At 43.4% G+C, this 19271-nt stretch overlaps 1 protein-coding gene across 2 annotated transcripts in view; it reads right to left on the bottom strand.

Moving 5' to 3' along the window:
• TTPA (alpha tocopherol transfer protein) overlaps positions 1 to 7343 on the bottom strand; it is a 33340-nt gene extending 25997 nt beyond the window's left edge. For both annotated transcript variants that reach the window (XM_062188440.1, XM_062188441.1), the window contains exon 1: positions 7113 to 7343. In XM_062188440.1, the coding sequence (XP_062044424.1) occupies positions 7113 to 7316 (204 nt within the window). In that variant the 5' untranslated portion in view covers positions 7317 to 7343. The remainder of the gene's footprint in view (positions 1 to 7112) is intronic.
• Between the last annotated feature and the right edge of the window lie 11928 nt (positions 7344 to 19271).

Genomic DNA, 19271 nt, shown 5'->3' with positions numbered 1-19271 from the left:
CAAAGGAAATTAACTTGGCAAATAAAAAGCCATCTGCTCATTAATGTTTATTGCTGCTCAATTCACAATAGCTAAGACCTGGAATCAACCTAAATGCCCATCAACTGTAGACTGGATAAAGAAATTATGGGATATGTACTCTATAGAATACTATACAGCAGTAAAAAACAATGAAATCCGGTCATTTACAACAAAATGGAGGAATCTGGAAAACATTATACTGAGTGAAATAAGCCAGTCCCAAAGGGACAAATATCATGTGTTCTCCCTGATCAGTGACAACTAACCGAGCATCAAAAAGGAAACCTGTTAAAGTGAAATGGACACTATGAGAAGCAGTGACTTGATCAGCCCTTTTCCTGACTGTTGATGAACAACTTAATACGTTATCCCTCTTAGTATTTTTTTTGTCTGTTCTACTTAATACTATTGGTTTAATTCTGTAATTAATACTCAGTTATTCTTAAGTGTTGAAACTTAACTGAAAAGTGATCACTGTTAAATATAAGAGTGGGAATAAGAGAGGGAAGAGATGTACAATTTGGGACATGCTCAAGCTGACTTGCCCCAAACGGTAGAGTTAGAAACATACCAGAGGATTCCAATTCAATCCCATCAAGGTGGCATATACCAATGCCATCTCACTAGTCCATTTGATCAATTTCTGTTCACAACTGATCATAATGATAGGACTAAGAATCAAAGGGTTCACATAAACAAGACTGGTGTCTGAAAATACTAACTGATAGAACAAAAAAGGGAGAGAACGATCCAACATGGGAAGTGGGATACACAGCAGACTCATAGAATGGCAGATGTCCTAAACAGCACTCTGGCCTCAGAATCAGCCCTTAAGGCATTCGGATCTGGCTGAAAAGCCCATGAGAGTATTTCAGGCATGGAAAGCCAAGACACTCTGGCAAAAAAAAAAAAAAAAAAAAAAAAAAAACCTAAATGAAAGATCTCTGTTAGTGAGATCCCAGTGGAAAGAACGGGGCCATCAAAGAAGGAGGTACCTTTCTCTGAAGGGAGGAGAGAACTTCCACTTTGACTATGACCCTGTTGGAATAAGATCGAAGTCAGCAAACTCAAAAGGCTTCCATAACCTTGGCAACTGATGACTAGAGCCTAGGGAGATTACTGATGCCATAAACAAGAGTGTCAAATTGTTAAGTCAACAACAGGAGTCACTGTGCACTTACTCCTCATGTATGATCTCTGTCCTTTATGTGCTGTACATTGTGATTTAATGCTATAACTAGTACTCAAACAGTATTTTTCACTTTGTGTTTCTGTGTGGGTGCAAACTGTTGAAATCTTTACTTAATATATACTAAATTGATCTTGTGTATATAAAGAGAATTGAAAATGAATCTTGATATGAATGGAAGGGGAGAGGGAGTGGGAAAGGGGAGGGTTGTGGGTGGGAGGGATGTTATGGGGTGGAAAGCCATTGTAATCCATAAGCTATACTTTGGAAATTTATATGCATTAAATAAAAGTTAAAAAAAAGAAAAATGTTTGTCTGGAATAGACTGAGGAAATAAAGAAGCTGGTTGAACTGACAGAGCCAGTATCACGGTGTATGGAAGAGAGGAAAAAGTGAGCTATGTTGCTCTGCCCTCTCCCAGCCCCAACCCCCACCCTCTCTGGCTTTTGTCTGCCTCTTTCTTTAGGTGTCTCTCTCTCTCTCTCCCTCTCTCATTTCTGCATTTAATAAACTTTTCATAAGTTTAAAAAACAAGAAGATATTGCTAAGAGTTAAATGCAACAGAAAAGTAAGAAAGAATACCAACCAAAAAAAAAAAAAAGCCATTCAGTTTGCTAACAAAGAAATAATTGGTGACCTACATAGCACTTTCCAAAGGCAATAAGAACAACAGACACATTGTAGATTCTGCTATACTCATTCTATTCTATAAGATAAACTTCTCTTCCTCTTCTGGGTCTCAGGGGACATTAACATAAGAGTTAATCACATTTTACAAATCTCATTACCTTTCTGATAGCTTCCTCATACATAAAAACAGTCTTTTTAATGCTGATTGAAGTAAAATGCCAGAAACAGCATATTAATAACTATACAGAAGTAATTGTTTTATTTTCCTGTGGAATGATAAAGTTTGTGCCTTCATCAGAAGGGATCTTTAGGTGCTAGATGCAAGGTGTCAGCTTATTCATCTCAGCAGATTGCTAGGCTCGCAAGAGATAGAAATATGTTGAATGAAAGAATAACTCAGTGCAAAAGTAAATTAGCTGAATCCTCACACCTGAAAAAAATTTCAAGCACTCACAAATCACTTTTATGTCTCTGACACTTCACTTTTGCAGATTGAAAAATCTAAACATGAATCTTTGATAATTTTTAATTTTTTAAATTGATTTTGTTTATTTGAAATGCAGAGGGACACACTTAGACAGAGAAAGAGAGGGAGAGAGTCTTCCCATTTTCTGGTTCAATCCCCAAATGCCCTCAGCAGCCTGGCCTGAGATAGGCTGAAGCTGGGAGCCAGTTCAGTCCAGGTCTCCCACATGAATGGCAGCAGCCCAACTACCTGAGCCACACTCCTGTCTCCAAAGGTGCACATTAGCAGTAAGCTAGAATTGGGAGTAGACCGAGGACGTGAGCCCACGCATTTCCCCGTATCATATGTGGGCAACCCAAATGGTGTCTTAGCTGTTAGGCCAGTAACCAGCTCCCGATCATTACTTTCCCATTAATAAATTCACAAGTATGGCTGACATGAATACATTACGTAAATGATGTGAACTGCTATGAGTAATTCTAAAACAATTCTAAAGTATTCTATTTCCACCAAAAGAGAATTGGGTGTAAATGAATATTCATTATTGGGAGGTGCCTATTTTGTACAAAAATTATAAGAAATAGTTAAATGTTATAACTTTACTTTGTAATAAAGTAGTTTTGCATTACTAATGTGCTTTTTAAATTTTTTTATTTACTTTTTATTTTCAAGGCAGAATGACACACAGAGACAGAAACAGAAAAAAAAAAATCTCCCATCTGCTAGTTGACTCCCCACAAAAGGCTGCAGTGGCCAGGGCTGGATCCAGTCAAAGCCAAGAGCCTAGCACTCTACCTGGGTTTCCCGTGTGGGTGGCAGGTGCCCCAGTACTTGAGCCACCTTTCGCTGGTTTCCCAGGTAGAGAGCTGAACTGAAAATGGACCATCCAGGACTCAAATGGTAGTATGGTAGATAGTAGCTTAAACCTCTGCACCACAATTATGGCCCCACTTTTTAGAAAGATTTATTTTATTTATTTGAAAGGCACAGTGACAGAGATGAAGGGAGAGGCAGATACAGAAAGACAGAGAGACCTTCCATCTGCATGTTCAGTGTCCACATTGCCACAACGGCCAAGCGTAGGCCAGGCCAAAGCCAGGAACCAGGAACTCATCCAGATACCCCACATGAGTGACAGGAGCTCAAATAGTCAGCCATCTTCCCCGCTTTCGTGTGCTTTCAAACAAAATAACAGCAATGTCTGTGCCACTTTTATGGGTTTAATGGCATCATTTCAATTCTTCTTCACAAGTACCCTGAGAGATAACTACTATTACCCTCTTACACGGATAAAAATGCAAAACTCTGAGAAACTGCACATCTGTTCAAGGGCAATAACTAGCAGAGGCAGAATGGAGACTGAAGTTGACATGTCATAAATTTATAAAAAGCATCCTCATTTAGAGAGAAATTAGCAGGGAGAGTCCATGAAATTTGGAAAACTTCAAAGTCTTTGGAAAAACCATACAGATAATTAAAGGATATCACATGGAAGAAAAATATAAGGAACTGAGCTATTCATTCGCTAAAGGCAAGAACTCATAAGAATATGTAGGACAGAGAAACTCAGGGTTTTTTAAACATTCATTTAAAATCAAGAGAACAGTGCAATGTACTTGAGATCAAACAACTTCCAATCCCTGCTGCACCACTTAGTAGCTATGTGACTACAGCCAACTTACTCTTTATATCTCAGTTTCTGCTAAAATCAGAAAATGAGATAATCTATGCAAACCCTATTTACCAAAGTACCTGGCATTGCATAAGCTATTAACTGTTAGGATTTTAAAAGCTTATTAACATGTTACAATTTTCATTAATAATGAAAAATTTGAATACAACTGAGACACTAAGCAAGTTTGCTTCACACAAAATCTATAGAGCTTTTCTATTAAAAATAAGGGATTTTGAGGTGAGTTAACTACTATTACGGAGGGAAATGAAAAGATAGTTTTACATTCTCATCCTTACCCATTCCTCTCCAGTTGGCAGGTGAAGTAAGGCAAAGAGGTCACAGCCAGAAACCTGGTTTCTAGCCAGTGGGTTTACACACTCTCCTGCTAGTCAATTCCTGGCAAAGAGGTCACAGCCAGAAACCTGGTTTCTAGCCAGTGGGTTTACACACTCTCCTGCTAGTCAATTCCTCAAGGGCATGGTGCAAAGAAAACAATTCAGTAAAAGAAAGACTATAGAAAACAAAACCATATATGTGTGCATGTGTGTATATATGTGTCACAGGGGCTGGAGTGAATTTTACTTATTTGTCTAGGTAAATGTTATTTTAAAAGCAGTGAAAATGAAATCAGTAAGTCAAATATTTCACAATATTAGCTATCTCTATACATAGATTTATATATGTGTTTGATCTCTCATTTAAACCATACTTCCTAGGACTCGAGATTATGTCATTGTGTTCAGTAGCCGTCAAGTGCATGTTAGACTAGTACTCAATGATGCTGGGACACTTCTGTGGCCATCTGACATTTTGCCCCAGGAGGCATCAGGTGAGGTTATGGCTCAAGCAGCTGCATCCCTGCCACCCACACGAAAGACCTGGATTTAGTTTCAGGCTCCTGGCCTCAGCCCAAACCAGCCCTGGCTGTTGCAAGCTTTTGGAAATGATTTAGTCTCTCTCTCTCTCTTTTTCCTCTCTCTCTCTCTCTCTCTCTCTCTCTCTCTGCCTTTCAAATAAAATGAAAATAAATTAAAAATCTAAGAGGCAACATATTAGGACAAAGGCCTATTTTCTTTTATACATAAAGGTATTTTAGGAATAGATAAAACATAAAAATGATTTATAAATGGCAAAAACAGGCAGTTAACTGGAAAATAATTTTAAAATTTTAGGTGAACAAATGAGGATTAACCTTATTTATAACTAACTAAATGCATATTATAACAACAGTGAATGACTATTTTTCACCTAGCAAGTTTACACACAAGTCATGGTGTTTAATCATACAGTGTATGTGATAATATGGAGAGAAAAAACAACCATTATATAAATCAGAATGATAGAATTAGTGCAAAATCTTTAGAGGGGAGTCAGTATAGTGGCATAGAGGGTAAAGCCTCTGCCTATAATGCAGGCATCCCATATAGGTGCTGGTTCATGTCCCTGCTGCTCCATTTCTGATCTAGCTCCCTGCTTGTGGCCTTGGAAAAACAGTGGAAGATGGCCCAAGTGTTTGGGCCCTGCCAATCACCTGGGAGACCTGGAAGAACCTCCTGGCTCCTGGCTTCGGCCTAGCCCAACTCTGGCTGTTGCAGAGTTGGGAGTGAACCAGCACATGGAAGATCTCTGTATTCCTCTCTCTCTGTAACTCTTTCAAATAAACAAATCTTAAAAAAAAAAAAAAATGGAGGACAGTTTGTTACATTCCTCAACACTGAAAAATGCACAGCTCCCTTCATCCAAAAATGTCATAGGTTGAATTTATTCTCTAGGGACATAATCCTGTTTATGCACAAAGATGAAGCTATGCTCAGTGACAGAAGAGACCACAGTCTCTTATTTACTGCATCTTGTACACAACCATGCAAGCTACAGGAGCTGCTAAAGCCATCACTGAATGAGGAAATGAACTGTGGTGCATGGCAGCCCTGGTACAATGTTCAATAAGAGGAGAATGCTTAGATAAAACGTTCACATAGCCATCCAGTGGGATGACAGCAGTCCAGGAAGGAGCAAGCTGTATGCCTAGATGCTGATATGGTTGGACCCCCCAGGTAAGAAAGGCAGATGTAAAATGCACACCTTCTTGTATTAGCATAAACTCTGGAAGAAAGGGAAACTGTTACAGGCTTTGAGTACATGACTGCAAAGTTTGCAGTAGGGAACTTTTTTTCCTTTAGAGGGGTTACTTTCAGAAATGTATTTTGCGCTTTTTACTCTGCTGTATTATTTGGATTATTCCATCCTCATTACTTTTTCAATACGAATTAGTTTCAAACAATTTTAAAAGCCCTCGTCCTAAGATATGGTGGACTTCTTTTACCTTCCCTGACACCCAGCTTGCAGAGCCAACACTGACCGAGCAAGGCACTTTGCAGACAAGGCTGCACCCTGGCTGGTGGCTGAGTGCTCACCAGGCACTGCGCCCTGGGCTGGGTGGCGTGTCTTGTTCTAACGGGCCAACTGGGCAATGTTCTTCTCACCAGATAACAGATAAGACGCTGAGCCTCAAGTGACAGAAATCAAGGTCGCAGCTCTCTTTCCCAGTCCTGTCTCTCCAGCAGCCCTTCAAGCAGCAGTAACATACCTGGAAACACAGAAGCACCGGCCCATGTCGCCCCTAACTGTCCCCAGACGCACAATACACATCAGAATGCTTTCCTGCTTGACACCCAAGCATTGCTGTTAATAAGCCTATTTCCTTACGCTGGGGCTACAGGCTGTCGATTTTACCGGGAAGTTCATTTCCCCGGCGTAAGTAGAGTTATCTGCCCAGGTGCTATCAGTCTGCGCTTCCTGCTTGTCACCTGTTACTTTGTTCTTCCAAGGAGAGGAAGGCATTTCCCCAAAGTACATAAGCTCGGCACACTGGTTCTAGGGCAGCTTCCAGTGATTAGGATCGGCCGTACCACCACATTGAGGACTGCAGCACTTTCCAAGTTTTCCGTTCCAAGACCTAGAGAAAGGACCAGCGCGGGCTCTCCCGGAACACCCGAAGCCCCAGGGCCCGAGCCTGATGCCCGGCGACGCGAAGTCAGCTAGGCCAGCCGGGATGCAGCAGGTGCTCCGGGCAAAGGCGCAGTTACCCGGCCCGGCCGGCAGGGCGGAGCGCGGCGGGCACCAGCGCTTACCCGCCAGGCCAGCTCCAGGTCGAAGTCCCGGGCACGCAGGAAGCGCAGCAGGAAGGCGTCGGTGAGCGGCAGTGGCTCGGACGGCGCGCCCGCCTCCTGGGCCCGGCGCCGCAGCTCCGCCAGGCCTGGCTGCAGCAGCGGCGAGTGGTCCGGCAGCGCGTTGAGCTGCGGCGCCGCCGCGGGCCCGGGCCACGTCTCTGCCATGCCGGCCGCCGCCGCCGCCGCAGCCCTGGCAACCCGCACCAGAGCGAACCCCGCGCCACCCTCACCTCGCCCCTCCTCCCGTGGCTCGCTTGCCCGGCCTGTGGGGCGGGGAGGAGAGCTGCCTCCTAAAAGGAGCCGGGTGGTATTCCCATGGGTGCTCTTCACGTCTGCAGTGGCTTTGGGTGGGATACCCAGAGCGGTTCTCCGGTGAAAGAGGTCACCGCTGGTTCAGTGCTGAGGAGCCGGTGGCAAAAAGTTACTTGGGATGGTTAAAAAAAAAATCATCGGCGAAGAAATCTTTTTGTTTCCTCCTTCCTTTCTTCCTAGAGTCTTGGAGTTGGCAGCAGGCTTGGCAAAAAAAAACAAAACAAAAACTCTGATGGCCCTGTGGCTGCTGAGCCCTTGCCCGCTCCTTCATTCCCTAAGGTCCCAGTCTCTAACTAATGCAGGGACAGATTGGAAAGCACTCCTTCCATAATGCCACCTTAACAAGCTCACGGCTCCTCCCCTGCAGTTCTTGGCACCTGGTCCCATTAAGGACATAACTATAAATGTCTAGTAAGCGCCAAAATTTAAAAAGAAAAAAGTTTTTAAACACCATATAAGCTCAGTGGGCTCCCCTGGCACCACTTTGAACCGTGCCCCTGTCTAGTTTCTCAGCGAATAGTCCAAAGCCCTTGGAGGATGGCTTCCATGGGGTCCTGGGTAATGGAAATAATGCGGGGAAATGGTGTGGAGACCTGGAAGGCTATTGAACTGGCCGCCTCTTGATTTCTACGGGTTGAAACTATGCTAGAATTCACCTCTCTCCCTAAGGGAGAATTCGGGAAACAAATTCCACTAAATGTATACTATGTGTCAGGTAAAGACTGAACTCCTGGCGGAGGGTGGGGTGGGGTGGGTAGGGATAAGTCATGATGCCAAATCCTTGCCTTTAAGGAGCTCAGAAGGTGTGGAGAGAGACTGCAGAGTCCTTCATTAATAAAAGAGTTGTTGGGGCAGGCATCTGACCTAGTGCTTCATTTGCCTAAGATGCCCACACCTCACATCAGGGGACTGACTGGATTCTATCATTCTGTATTCCAACTTCAAGCTAAGGCACACCTTGTGAGGCAGCAGGTGATGGCTCAAGCAGTTGGGTCCCTGCCAGGCCTATGGGGAGTGAACCAACAGAGAGAGCACTCTCTTCCTACCCCTCACTCAAATTAATAAAGAAAGCACAGGCTTTGTGGCATGCAACATGCAGCAAGTTAATCCTCAGCTTGTCACACCTACATCTCCTATCAGACTTGTGATTAGAATCTCAGCTGCTCTACTTCCAATCCAGCTTCCTGCTAATGCACCTAGGAAGGCAGCAGCTGATGCTCAAGTACTTGGGTCCCCACTGCCCATGTGACAGACCCAGATGGAGTTCCAGGCTTCTGGTTTCGACCTGGCCTAGCCCTTGCTGTTGCATTTGACTAATAAGCCTGTGGATGGAAGCTTCTCTCTCTCTGTCTCTGCTTCTCCTTGTCTCTCTGTCACCCTGTAATTCAAATAAATAAAAATCTTTTAAATTAATAAACGAAAGAACTCTTTAAAAGGTCATTGTTTACCTTGTCCAGAACCTCAGAGCATTCCTGTGAGTAATTTTCATTCTTAGGAGTATGTAGGGGGGGTATGTGTGTGTGTGTATACACAATAAACAAGATAAACGGGTAGGAGCCAGCACTGTGGCATAGTGGGTAAAGCTTCCGCCTGCAGTGCTGGCATCCCATATGGGCGTCGGTTCAAGTCCCAGCTGCTCCACTTCTGACCCAGCTCTCTGCTATGGTCTGGGAAAGCAGTGTAAGATGGCCCAAGTCCTTGGGCCCCTGCACCCACGTGGGAGACCTGGAAGAAGCTTCTGGCTCCAGCTGTTTTCTGCCATCCGGGGAGTGAAGCAGCAGATGGAAGACCTCTCTCTCTCTCTCTCTCTCTCTCGCTCTCACTCTCTCTCTCTCTCTCCTGCTGCCTCTCTGTAACTCTGCCTTTCAAATAAATAATTAAATCTTTTAAAAAATGATAAATGGGTAAATATAGTGTAAGTGCTATGGGGAAACAAATAAAACAGAGTCTAGTGCCTACAATGACATTAGAATAAACAGCACACAGAGTTGAGGGCGCATGCTCAAGAATATCCAGGATTAGGCCAGCGCCATGGCTCAATAGGCTAATCCTCCGCCTTGTGGCGCCAGCACACCGGGTTCTAGTCCCAGTCAGAGCGCCAGTTCTGTCCCGGTTGCCCCTCTTCCAGGCCAGCTCTCTGCTGTGGCCCAGGAGTGCAGTGGAGGATGGCCCAAGTGCTTGGGCCCTGCACCCGCATGGGAGACCAGGAGAAGCACCTGGCTCCTGCCTTTGGATCAGCACGGTGCGCTAGCCGCAGCGCACTGGCCGTGGCAGCCATTGGAGGGTGAACCAATGGCAAAGGAAGACCTTCCTCTCTATCTCTCTCTCTCACTGTCCACTCTGCCTGTCAAAAAAAAAAGGCCGGCGCCACGGCTCAACAGGCTAATCCTTCGCCTAGCGGTGCCGGCACACCAGGTTCTAGTCCCGGTCGGGACGCCGGATTCTGTCCCGGTTGCCCCTCTTCCAGACCAGCTCTCTGCTGTGGCCCAGGAGTGCAATGGAGGATGGCCCAAGTGCTTGGGCCCTGCACCCCATGGGAGACCAGGAGAAGCACCTGGCTCCTGGCTTCGGATCAGCGTGGTGTGCCGGCTTGCAGCGCGCCAGAGGGTGAACCAACTGCAAAAGGAAGACCTTTCTCTCTGTCTCTCTCTCTCTCACTGTCCACTCTGTCAGAAAAAAAAAAAAGAAAAAAAAAAGAATATCCAGAATTAGAGGTTTTAGACATTGACTTCTATTCCAGTGTGTGTGTGTGTGTGTGTGTGTGTGTGAGAGAGAGAGAGAGAGAGAGAGAGAGAGAGAGAAGCCCTTAAAGTAAATAATCAATTAGAAAGCAATGAGGAACATAATACAGATGAGGGCTAGTGATTCCAAGCTTTCTACTTGGAGTGAGATGGAAAGCTGCTGGAGTAGAGCTGTGTAAGTCTACATAAAATATACAAAAGATCTAGAGATACCTACCTCTGAGCTGAGAGAACTGTGTAGGAGACTGCACAGGGCAAAGAGGCCCTGGGCTTGGCCTTAGCAGTTGCACTGAGAACCTCTTCCAGGTGAAGGAGAGAGGGGGAGGGAAAGGACTAATAGGGAGGTGTTGGAGCTGGTGCTGTGGCACAGTGGGTTAAAGCCCTGGCCTGAAGCGCCAGCATCCCATATGGGCGCAGGTTTTAGTCCTGGCTGCTCCTCTTCTGATCCAGCTCTCTGCTATGGCTTGGGACAGCAGTAGAAGATAGCTCAAGTCCTTGGGCCCCTGCACCCATGTGGGACACCCAGAAGAAGCTGCTGGCTCCTGGCTTTGATAGGCGCAGCTCCGGTCATTGCAGCCATCTGGGGAGTGAACCAGCGTGTGGAAGTCCTCTATCTCTGTCTCTACCTCTCTCTGTAACTCTGTCTTTCAAATAAATAAAATAAATCTAAAAAAAAGTTTTAAAATATATAAATAAAAGAGATGTTGACTGTGCAATGCCTTTCTTAGAACGCTGAATAATTAAAAAGGGAAGCCAATCTTTTCAAGCAATTTTAAGTGTCTATATAGGATGTTTTCTTCTCATTCAAAAAATTTTTAGTGGACACACTCTCCTGCTGGTTCTTAGTAATTCGCTTCTGCTTTCTTGAAATGGAACAGAAGTTCAGGGAATGTTCAAGGACATTATCTAGCCAGAACCATGTATCCCTTTCTGGACATGAGCTACATATGTGTCAATGTAGGGCCCAGATTTGTTAGTTCTGCATTTGTGAAGCTCTTCCAAGAAACAGTAATTACTGTCTTCTAAGACAAAATAATGTTGACTGATTGATTCCCAATAAACTGGATGAAAATGGAGCTAAATGAAGCCCAGCTGGTCATGAGTGGTGGCTCCTAAATACCAGGACAAGAGGCAGCAGTGGAAGTGGTGGATGGTCTACGACTGGAATGGGAGGCAATTCCAATACATGTAGTCAGTCCAGTGATAGAAAAGCACATGCCATTGAGAGAGGAAAAACAAAACAGGTGAGAGAAGTGGTGGTGTAGACATAGGAGGAATCTTCAAAAAGTTCATGGAAATGCATATTATTAAAAAAAAAACTATCCACAGATTTCAAAGATGTTTGCACCAAAATAAATTTACCTTTTAATTCCATTTTCCATTTTATTACAGATTTATTTTATTTATTTGAAAGGCAGAGTCACAGAGACAGGAAGAATGAGAGAGAGAGAGAGAGAGAGAGAGAGAGATTCCATCCTCTGGTTTAATCCGCAAATGGCTGCAGCGACCAAGGCTGGGCCAGGCTGAAGCTAGGAGCAGGGAGCCAGGAGCCTCTTCCAAGTCTCCCAAGTGGGTGGCATGGGCCCAAGCACTTGGGTCAACTTCCACTGCTTTCCCAGGCCCATCAGCAGAGAGTTGGGTCAGAAGTGGAGCAGCCAGGACTGGAACCACTGCCCATATGGGATGCCAGCATCACAGGCAGAGATTTTACCTACTACACACCAAGGCTAGCCCCATGCCAAGAATTTTGAAGTATCCTCACATAAGGTGAGACTCCAGCACAAAAACTTGGTTGTTTTTGGCCGGCGCCGCGGCTCAGTAGGCTAATCCTCCGCCTTGCGGCGCCGGCACACCGGGTTCTAGTCCCGGTCGGGGCACCGATCCTGTCCCGGTTGCCCCTCTTCCAGGCCAGCTCTCTGCTGTGGCCAGGGAGTGCAGTGGAGGATGGCCCAAGTGCTTGGGCCCTGCACCCCATGGGAGACCAGGAGAAGCACCTGGCTCCTGCCATTGGATCAGTGTGGTGCGCCGGCCGCAGCGTGCTACCGCGGCGGCCATTGGAGGGTGAACCAACGGCAAAAGGAAGACCTTTCTCTCTGTCTCTCTCTCACTGTCCACTCTGCCTGTCAAAAATAAAAAAATAAATAAAAAAATAAAAAATAAATAAAACTTGGTTGTTTTTGGCAAAGAATGCAGATATGCTTGCATCTTTTATCAGTGTAACTTGGATCTGCACAAACACTATAGAATTCTAGCACAACTTTTCAAGGATTTCAACTGTGGTTTTGAAGTATTTTCACATTTGCTCTACCCATATTTTACTTTGATGAGGTCTTGTGCTTACTAAAAATCCATCCAAGTTTCTGATATAAAGATTGCAGAGAGTTTTCTAGAACTAATGCTATCAGGAAATAAAAACATAAATTTAAGAAAAATTTAGTTAATATTTATACAAGAAGCTTCAATGTACTCTGAAATTATTTAACAATTATTCACTAACACATAATATTCATAAGGATATAAGTTAATTTATTTTACTTTCAGCTTCCAAGAAAAGGCAAATAATATTTATCACTGTTAAAAGATAACATGATCCAGGGGCCAGCACCGTGGCTCACTTGGTTAATTCTCCATCTGCAGTGCTGGCATCCCGTATGGGCACCGGTACTAGTCCCGGATGCTCTTCTTCCAGTCCCGTTCTCTACTGTGGCCTAGGATAGTGGTGGAGGATGGCCCAAGTGCTTGGGCCCCTGCACCCGCGTGGGAGACGAGGAGGAAGCTCCTGGCTCCTGGCTTCGGATCGGCGCAGCTCCAGCCATTGTGACCATTTGGAAAGTGAACCAACGGAGGGAGGACCTTTCTCTCTGCCTCTCTCTCTCTCTCTCTCACTGTCTGTAACTCTACCTGTCAAATAAATAAAGTCTTTTAAAAAAAATATGATCCAAAAAAGGTAAACTTATGACTCTTATTCATATATAAACATGAACATGTGTTAAAGATTTTATTCAACATGTAAGGACAGCACGAAGCAGATGTTATAACTGCTTTTGACTTCAAAAGGAAGTCAAAAAAGCATGCATTTAGATATATATAAAGTAATGCTGAAATGAATGTGTGAGTGGAGGCAAAACTAACTTCTTCCACAGTACAGGAAGGAGGATAATTGAAACTCTACCAGGCAGGATAATATTTGGAATTCATACACAAGAATTATGGGCCACTGCTCTAGGTTAGCTGTGAGTTGTGAAATAGCTTTGAATGAATCGGAATCTGGTCAACCAGGATCTGTCATTTACAGTCTGCACAATACACAACTTTTCGCTGAAGTACAAATTTTATCCTACATCACTTAGAAAATCCCCAAGATGACAGGAAGACTATAACGGTCATTCACCTTAGAATTTCATTGCAAAGAGCTCAGATTCTGAGTTCTAAGTGTATCTGTAAATACCAGACACTAAGTCAAGAGAGGAGGGAATTTGTGTGACTCTGGGTGAGATTTTATTTACATACCAAAGGCCTAGAAGTAAGTATGGAGATTTTTTTTTTCTGGGGGGAAGGGAAGGGGTAATAGCTGTTTCTTTCTCCTTTGATAAGCAGAGAAAAATCTGAGAATTCAGGAAAAACCCTCTCAAATAGAGGTGTTTGGCCACTTACCCAGGAAAATTTCCCTTTGGCTCACATCAAGTCATCTGGAGCACAAGAATAAATAAGTTAGGAGGTACTTACCCACTAATTATTAAAAATAAACATGCAGTAAGAACATTTTCTCTGACCCAGAACACAGTCCATGCACATTCAGAATAAACTAACAATAATGAATACTAAATATCCAATAATATCTTATTAGGGATACATGCAGGACCTTCAAGAAGTGGGTGGAATAATGGAATTCCAAGAATCTATTTAGGTGCTAATTTTTTTTAACTTTTATTTAATAAATCTAAATTTCCAAAATACAACTTTTGGATTATAGCGTTTTTTTCCCCCCATAACCTCCCTCCCACCCTCAATCCTCCCATCTCCCACTCCCTCTCCCATCCCATTCACATCAAGATTCATTTTCAATTATCTTTATATACAGAAGATCAATTTAGTATATACTAAGTAAAGATTTCAACATTTAGGTGCAAATATTTTAAAAACCCATGTACTAGGCCGGCGCCGTGGCTCAACAGGGTAATCCTCCACCTAGCGGCGCCGGCACACACCAGGTTCTAGTCCCAGTCAGGGTGCCGGATTCTGTCCCAGTTGCCCCTCTTCCAGGCCAGCTCTCTGCTGTGGCCAGGGAGTGCAGTGGAGGATGGCCCAAGTGCTTGGGCCCTGCACCCCATGGGAGACCAGGAGAAGCACCTGGCTCCTGGCTTCGGATCAGCGCGGTGCACCAGCCGCAGCGGCCATTGGAAGGTGAACCAACGGCAAAGGAAGACCTTTCTCTCTGTCTCTCTCTCTCACTGTCCACTCTCCCTGTCAAAAAAAAATTTTTTTTTAATTTAAAAAATTTTTAAAAACCCATGTACTGTTTTTCATAATACAAACTTTCCATTAACTTTTTGAAGAACCCACCTATAGGCAAAATTTAAATTTACTAAAAAAGAAATGCTTTTCTCTGTAGTCCTGCAACAGATTTGGCACACAGGGACATTTGCTTCCCCCTTCTTTTTTTTCAATCTAGTTTTAAGGAATTAGCTTCTTTTTACTTTTAATTTTAAAACATTAACTGATTCCAGAATAAAAAAATATAAATGAAGGTATTCAGAGGAATTATACTGTCATATCTACCCCCTCCAATCTGTATTGGTTAATACTTCTATTCTCTTTTTGAAAATAAAGTTAATTACATATATTTAGTTATAGTCTTTTTTACACAAAAGGTAGCAATACATATACTTTTCATAACTTTTTTTCTCTTAACAGTATCGGAGAGACTGTATCTGATAAGGTTTCAGCGGGAATCTGAGGACACACTCTGAAGGAATAGTTGACATGAATTCACAGAAGTGAAGGATTTAACAGATTTGAGCAGAGAAACCAGCATGAGAAGGTGATACATACCAGAGTCAACTACGCTGAAAGAATAAGGGCAAGTGAGATTTATGGAACCAATGAAACTGGAAGCTTGAGGAGAGAGCTGTCTCCAGTTATGGCCTGTGTTCTTTATTCCACCCTGTATCCTGCCTTTTGGTACATAAGCTTAAAGTATTTCCTATGAAAGAGGCGAGGTCCTTATCCTCCACCCTTGAACCTGAGCTGGTGAATGGAAAAGAGCAGCCTCAATGCAGTGCCAGTTCTCAGCATAGGTCTCAAAATGCCTGCAGACTTTCCATGTGCTCGTTTGCATTTCTGCCATTGCTCATGCCAGTCTGTTGGAGGAGCAGCAATATCTGCGGCACAGCAGAGTCCCCCATCAGCCTACCTGAGTGTCTCACAGATCAGCCAAGAGTCCAGGGATCTTCAGACATGGGAGTGAGTGCAGCCAAGACCAGCCATGTGAGGACCATGTGAGAACAAAGGAATCAATCTCAAGCAATCCTAGATATGTGAGCACTAAGCATTGTTGTAGTTACTTATTTGCAATATCATTTTGGCAATAGATCATGTATTCACTGTTCATCTGTCCTCATTTTGTTTTCACAGCCACTTTTGTCCACTACCTAGTCCATAGCCTTTGTATTTTCTGCCAGTGGAATACAATTCCCCTGATGGGGTGAATCAAAATTTCACTTCTAGACCAAGACCTCCTGGCCCTGACTTTAGTGGGTTGACAGAATTTTCACTGGTTATTACCACAGAACAAAGAGCTCCTGGGTGAATTCCCTAGGTTACACACATAGTCCTTCTTCTTCTTGTGTGGCCGAAACTCAAATTCCCCTTGATAATTTAGATAAATGACTTTGGCCAGTACCATGACCCCATTCCCTTTTTGATGGTCAATTTAGAAGCAAAAGAAGCCCCAAGTGGCTATGGGTATAAATTCACTTTCTAATTTATTGGAATGATAATGATATTCTCTAATGATCAAATTCTCTTGGACACTAGGACCTCCAAATCTTACACTAAAGCTTTTGTGTATGGTAAGCAAACCATTTTTAAAGTAGTTTATTATATATAATAGTGGATATAATACTTAGATATAATATGGAGGCTGATGCTATGGCACAGTGGGTTAAAGCCCCTGCATGCAATGCCAGAATCCTATATGGGCACCGAATTGAGTCCTGGCTACTCCACTTCTGATCCAGCTCCCTGATAATGCTCTTGGGAAAGCAGCGGAGGATGGCCCAAGTTCTTGGACCCCTGTACCCATGTGGGAGACCCAGAAGAAGCTTCTGTCTCTTGGCTTTGGATCAGCTCAGCTCCAGATGTTGTAGCCTTTTGGGGAGTGAACCAGATGTCTCTACCTCTCTCTGTAACTCTGTGTTTCAAATACATAAAATAAATCTTTAAAAAAAAAGAAATTGGAAAATCATCAAATAAATAATCTACCATGCATCTCAAGGACCTAGAAATACCACAAACCAAACTGCTAAAAAATTTTAAAAAAAAAATCATGGTCACTTCCACCCCCTTGTTTTCTGTGACTTTGGATTATGGCAACAGTGTTGATGCACCATATATTGACCACATGTTCAAGGTATATCTGTGTGCTCTAGAACATGTCACAAATCTTCCACAATGTTGCTTCCCAGGTGACAACATAACTGAATCTTACATTGGTTCCTTACCAACCTTTAGTTGAATTTGATTTGGTCACCTGCTTCTCAATGATGGGGAACAAGGCAAAACACTGGATTCTGTTAGAATGAGCCCTTTGCTGCACTTCCTATACCATAAAATAAATTCTGTGTTCAGAGCCAATGATAGGTAGGATAACTCAATAAAGTTAAGACATCAGTATATCCACCCATTCTGTGATGTTTCTGAAGCTACTTTGGAAACTAGAGCAAATCTAAACCAGAAGTAAGTAACTTTTCCATGAGGACACATAACTATTTCTACCTGATGTAATCAATGGATATTGGCTGAATTGTCTCCCTGGAGAATGATGCCATATGAGGGCTTAGTATTGTCCTATATTGCTGCCAAATTGAGAAAAAGCTAGATCAGGCTTCCTGAAAGGAAGTCTAAGCTTTTTAGTCCATACAGACTGCATTCCTGCCATCATTGCCACTGTAGGAGGCAATGCTAGTAGGAGGATGTCTAGAAACAAAGAATCAGAATCACCCCGCAGGATGAATCATCTTATATTAATTATTGTCACTAAAGGGTATTTATCTCAAGAGATACATCCACGCATTTCCACCCATCTGCCTGACTGCCACTTCTTTAGTACTGATTTTTCCAAATCCCTTATTCTGACATCCCATTAACTGCCACCTAGAAAAAAGAGTAGATACATATTTCAGGCCTTCTCTCCCCCAACCCAACATGAAGTAGATAGTCCAACATACCATGAGAGTTTCTGCCCACTGCAAGATATCCCTTCACCAATGTCTTTCAGGGATAAATCTAAGTGGGACTGTCTTATAGCAGTTGTCCATATCCAGTTGGTGTCATCATAGTGTAGGCATGTTCACAAATTGGGTCATGCTCTTCCCTTCTCTATTAACTGGCTATGTATTGCCCTATTCATAAGATCTGGATGTGAGTTACAGAAGAGTGAGCAACAGAACAGTGAGCAACGCAGGTGATATGGGGATTTGAGTTACACGTTGGGGCTCAGTTTTGTATATATTCTTTCCATTTAACAACAGAATGCCACTGCTCATACTCAATTTTATGATTCAGTAGATTAGAAAACACAATTCAAGCTGTGTAGTTTCTTGATGTCCATGGTCGGGTGTTCAATCTCTACTAGGGCCTAACAGAAAGCAAGGAACTTCTTTTTGAATGAAAAAAGTGTTGTGGGCCAAACAGGACATACAAGTCTTTAATCAAGACAATACTAGAAATCTGCACAGTGGTTCTTCTAATGTCAGAGACATTTCTTGCACCACTGAGTGAGTCATAAGTCCCAAAAAGCAGGGTAGTTGATGCTGCATCCTGACCTACTGCTAAGCCTTTTCTTATCTTTTTATTTCTCTTAATTTTTATTTACTTAGTTCAAAGGCAGAGAAACAGAGATCTTCTTTCCCTGGTTCAATCTCCAAATACTGGCAACATTCAGACTTTGGCCAGGCCAGAGCCAGGAGCAGGGATTCAAGCTGGGTCTACCATATAGGAGGCAGGGACCAAGCTACTTGAGCAATCATTTTCTGCCTCACAGGATGAGCGTTAGCAGAAAACTGGAATCAGGAGCAGAGCCCAGCCTGGAACCTGGGCACTCTGATATGGGATACAGGCATCCCAAATACTCCCTTTTCTTACCTTGTGCCCCATTCAGGACTGACAATCTGGTAGACGAATGATAAATATGTTGGGACGGTATGCTCAAATGTAGTACATGTTGACAATCCCTTATCTGAAATACTTGAAACTAGAAGTGTTTTGGAATCATTTTTTTGGGGGGTTTTGAAATATTTGTGTGTATGTGATGTGCACATACACATATAAAAATGTCGGGGTGGGGGTAGGGTGGGGTGGGACAGTGCTATGGCACAGTGGGTTAACGCCCTGGCCTGAAGCGCCTGCATCCCATATGGGCGCCAGTTTGAGTCCTGGCTGTTCTACTTCCCATCCAGCTCTCTGCTAAGGCCTGGGAAAGCAGTAGAAGATGGCCCAATTCCTTGCGCCCCTTCACCCATGTGGGAGACTGGAAGAAGCTCCTGGCTCCTGGCTTCAGATCGGAGCAGCTCTGGCCCCATTGTGGCCAATTGGGGAGTGAACCAGCGGATGAAAGACCTCTCTCTCTCTCTGCCTCTCTTCAATCTGTGTAACTCTGACTTTAAAGTAAATAATTGTGGCCAATTGGGGAGTAAAAAAAGAAAAAGATATCTGGGGAAGGGAACCCAAGTCTAAACATGGAATTCATTTATGTTTCATATACACCTTACTTGTACACATTGTCTGAAGATAATTTTATACATCTTTGACTGCAACCTGTCACATGAAGTCAGTGTGGAATTTTCCA

This window comes from Lepus europaeus, chromosome 4 (assembly GCF_033115175.1).
Source record: "Lepus europaeus isolate LE1 chromosome 4, mLepTim1.pri, whole genome shotgun sequence".
Taxonomy (NCBI): Eukaryota; Metazoa; Chordata; class Mammalia; order Lagomorpha; family Leporidae; genus Lepus; species Lepus europaeus.
This window is presented reverse-complemented; position numbering and strand designations above follow the sequence as displayed.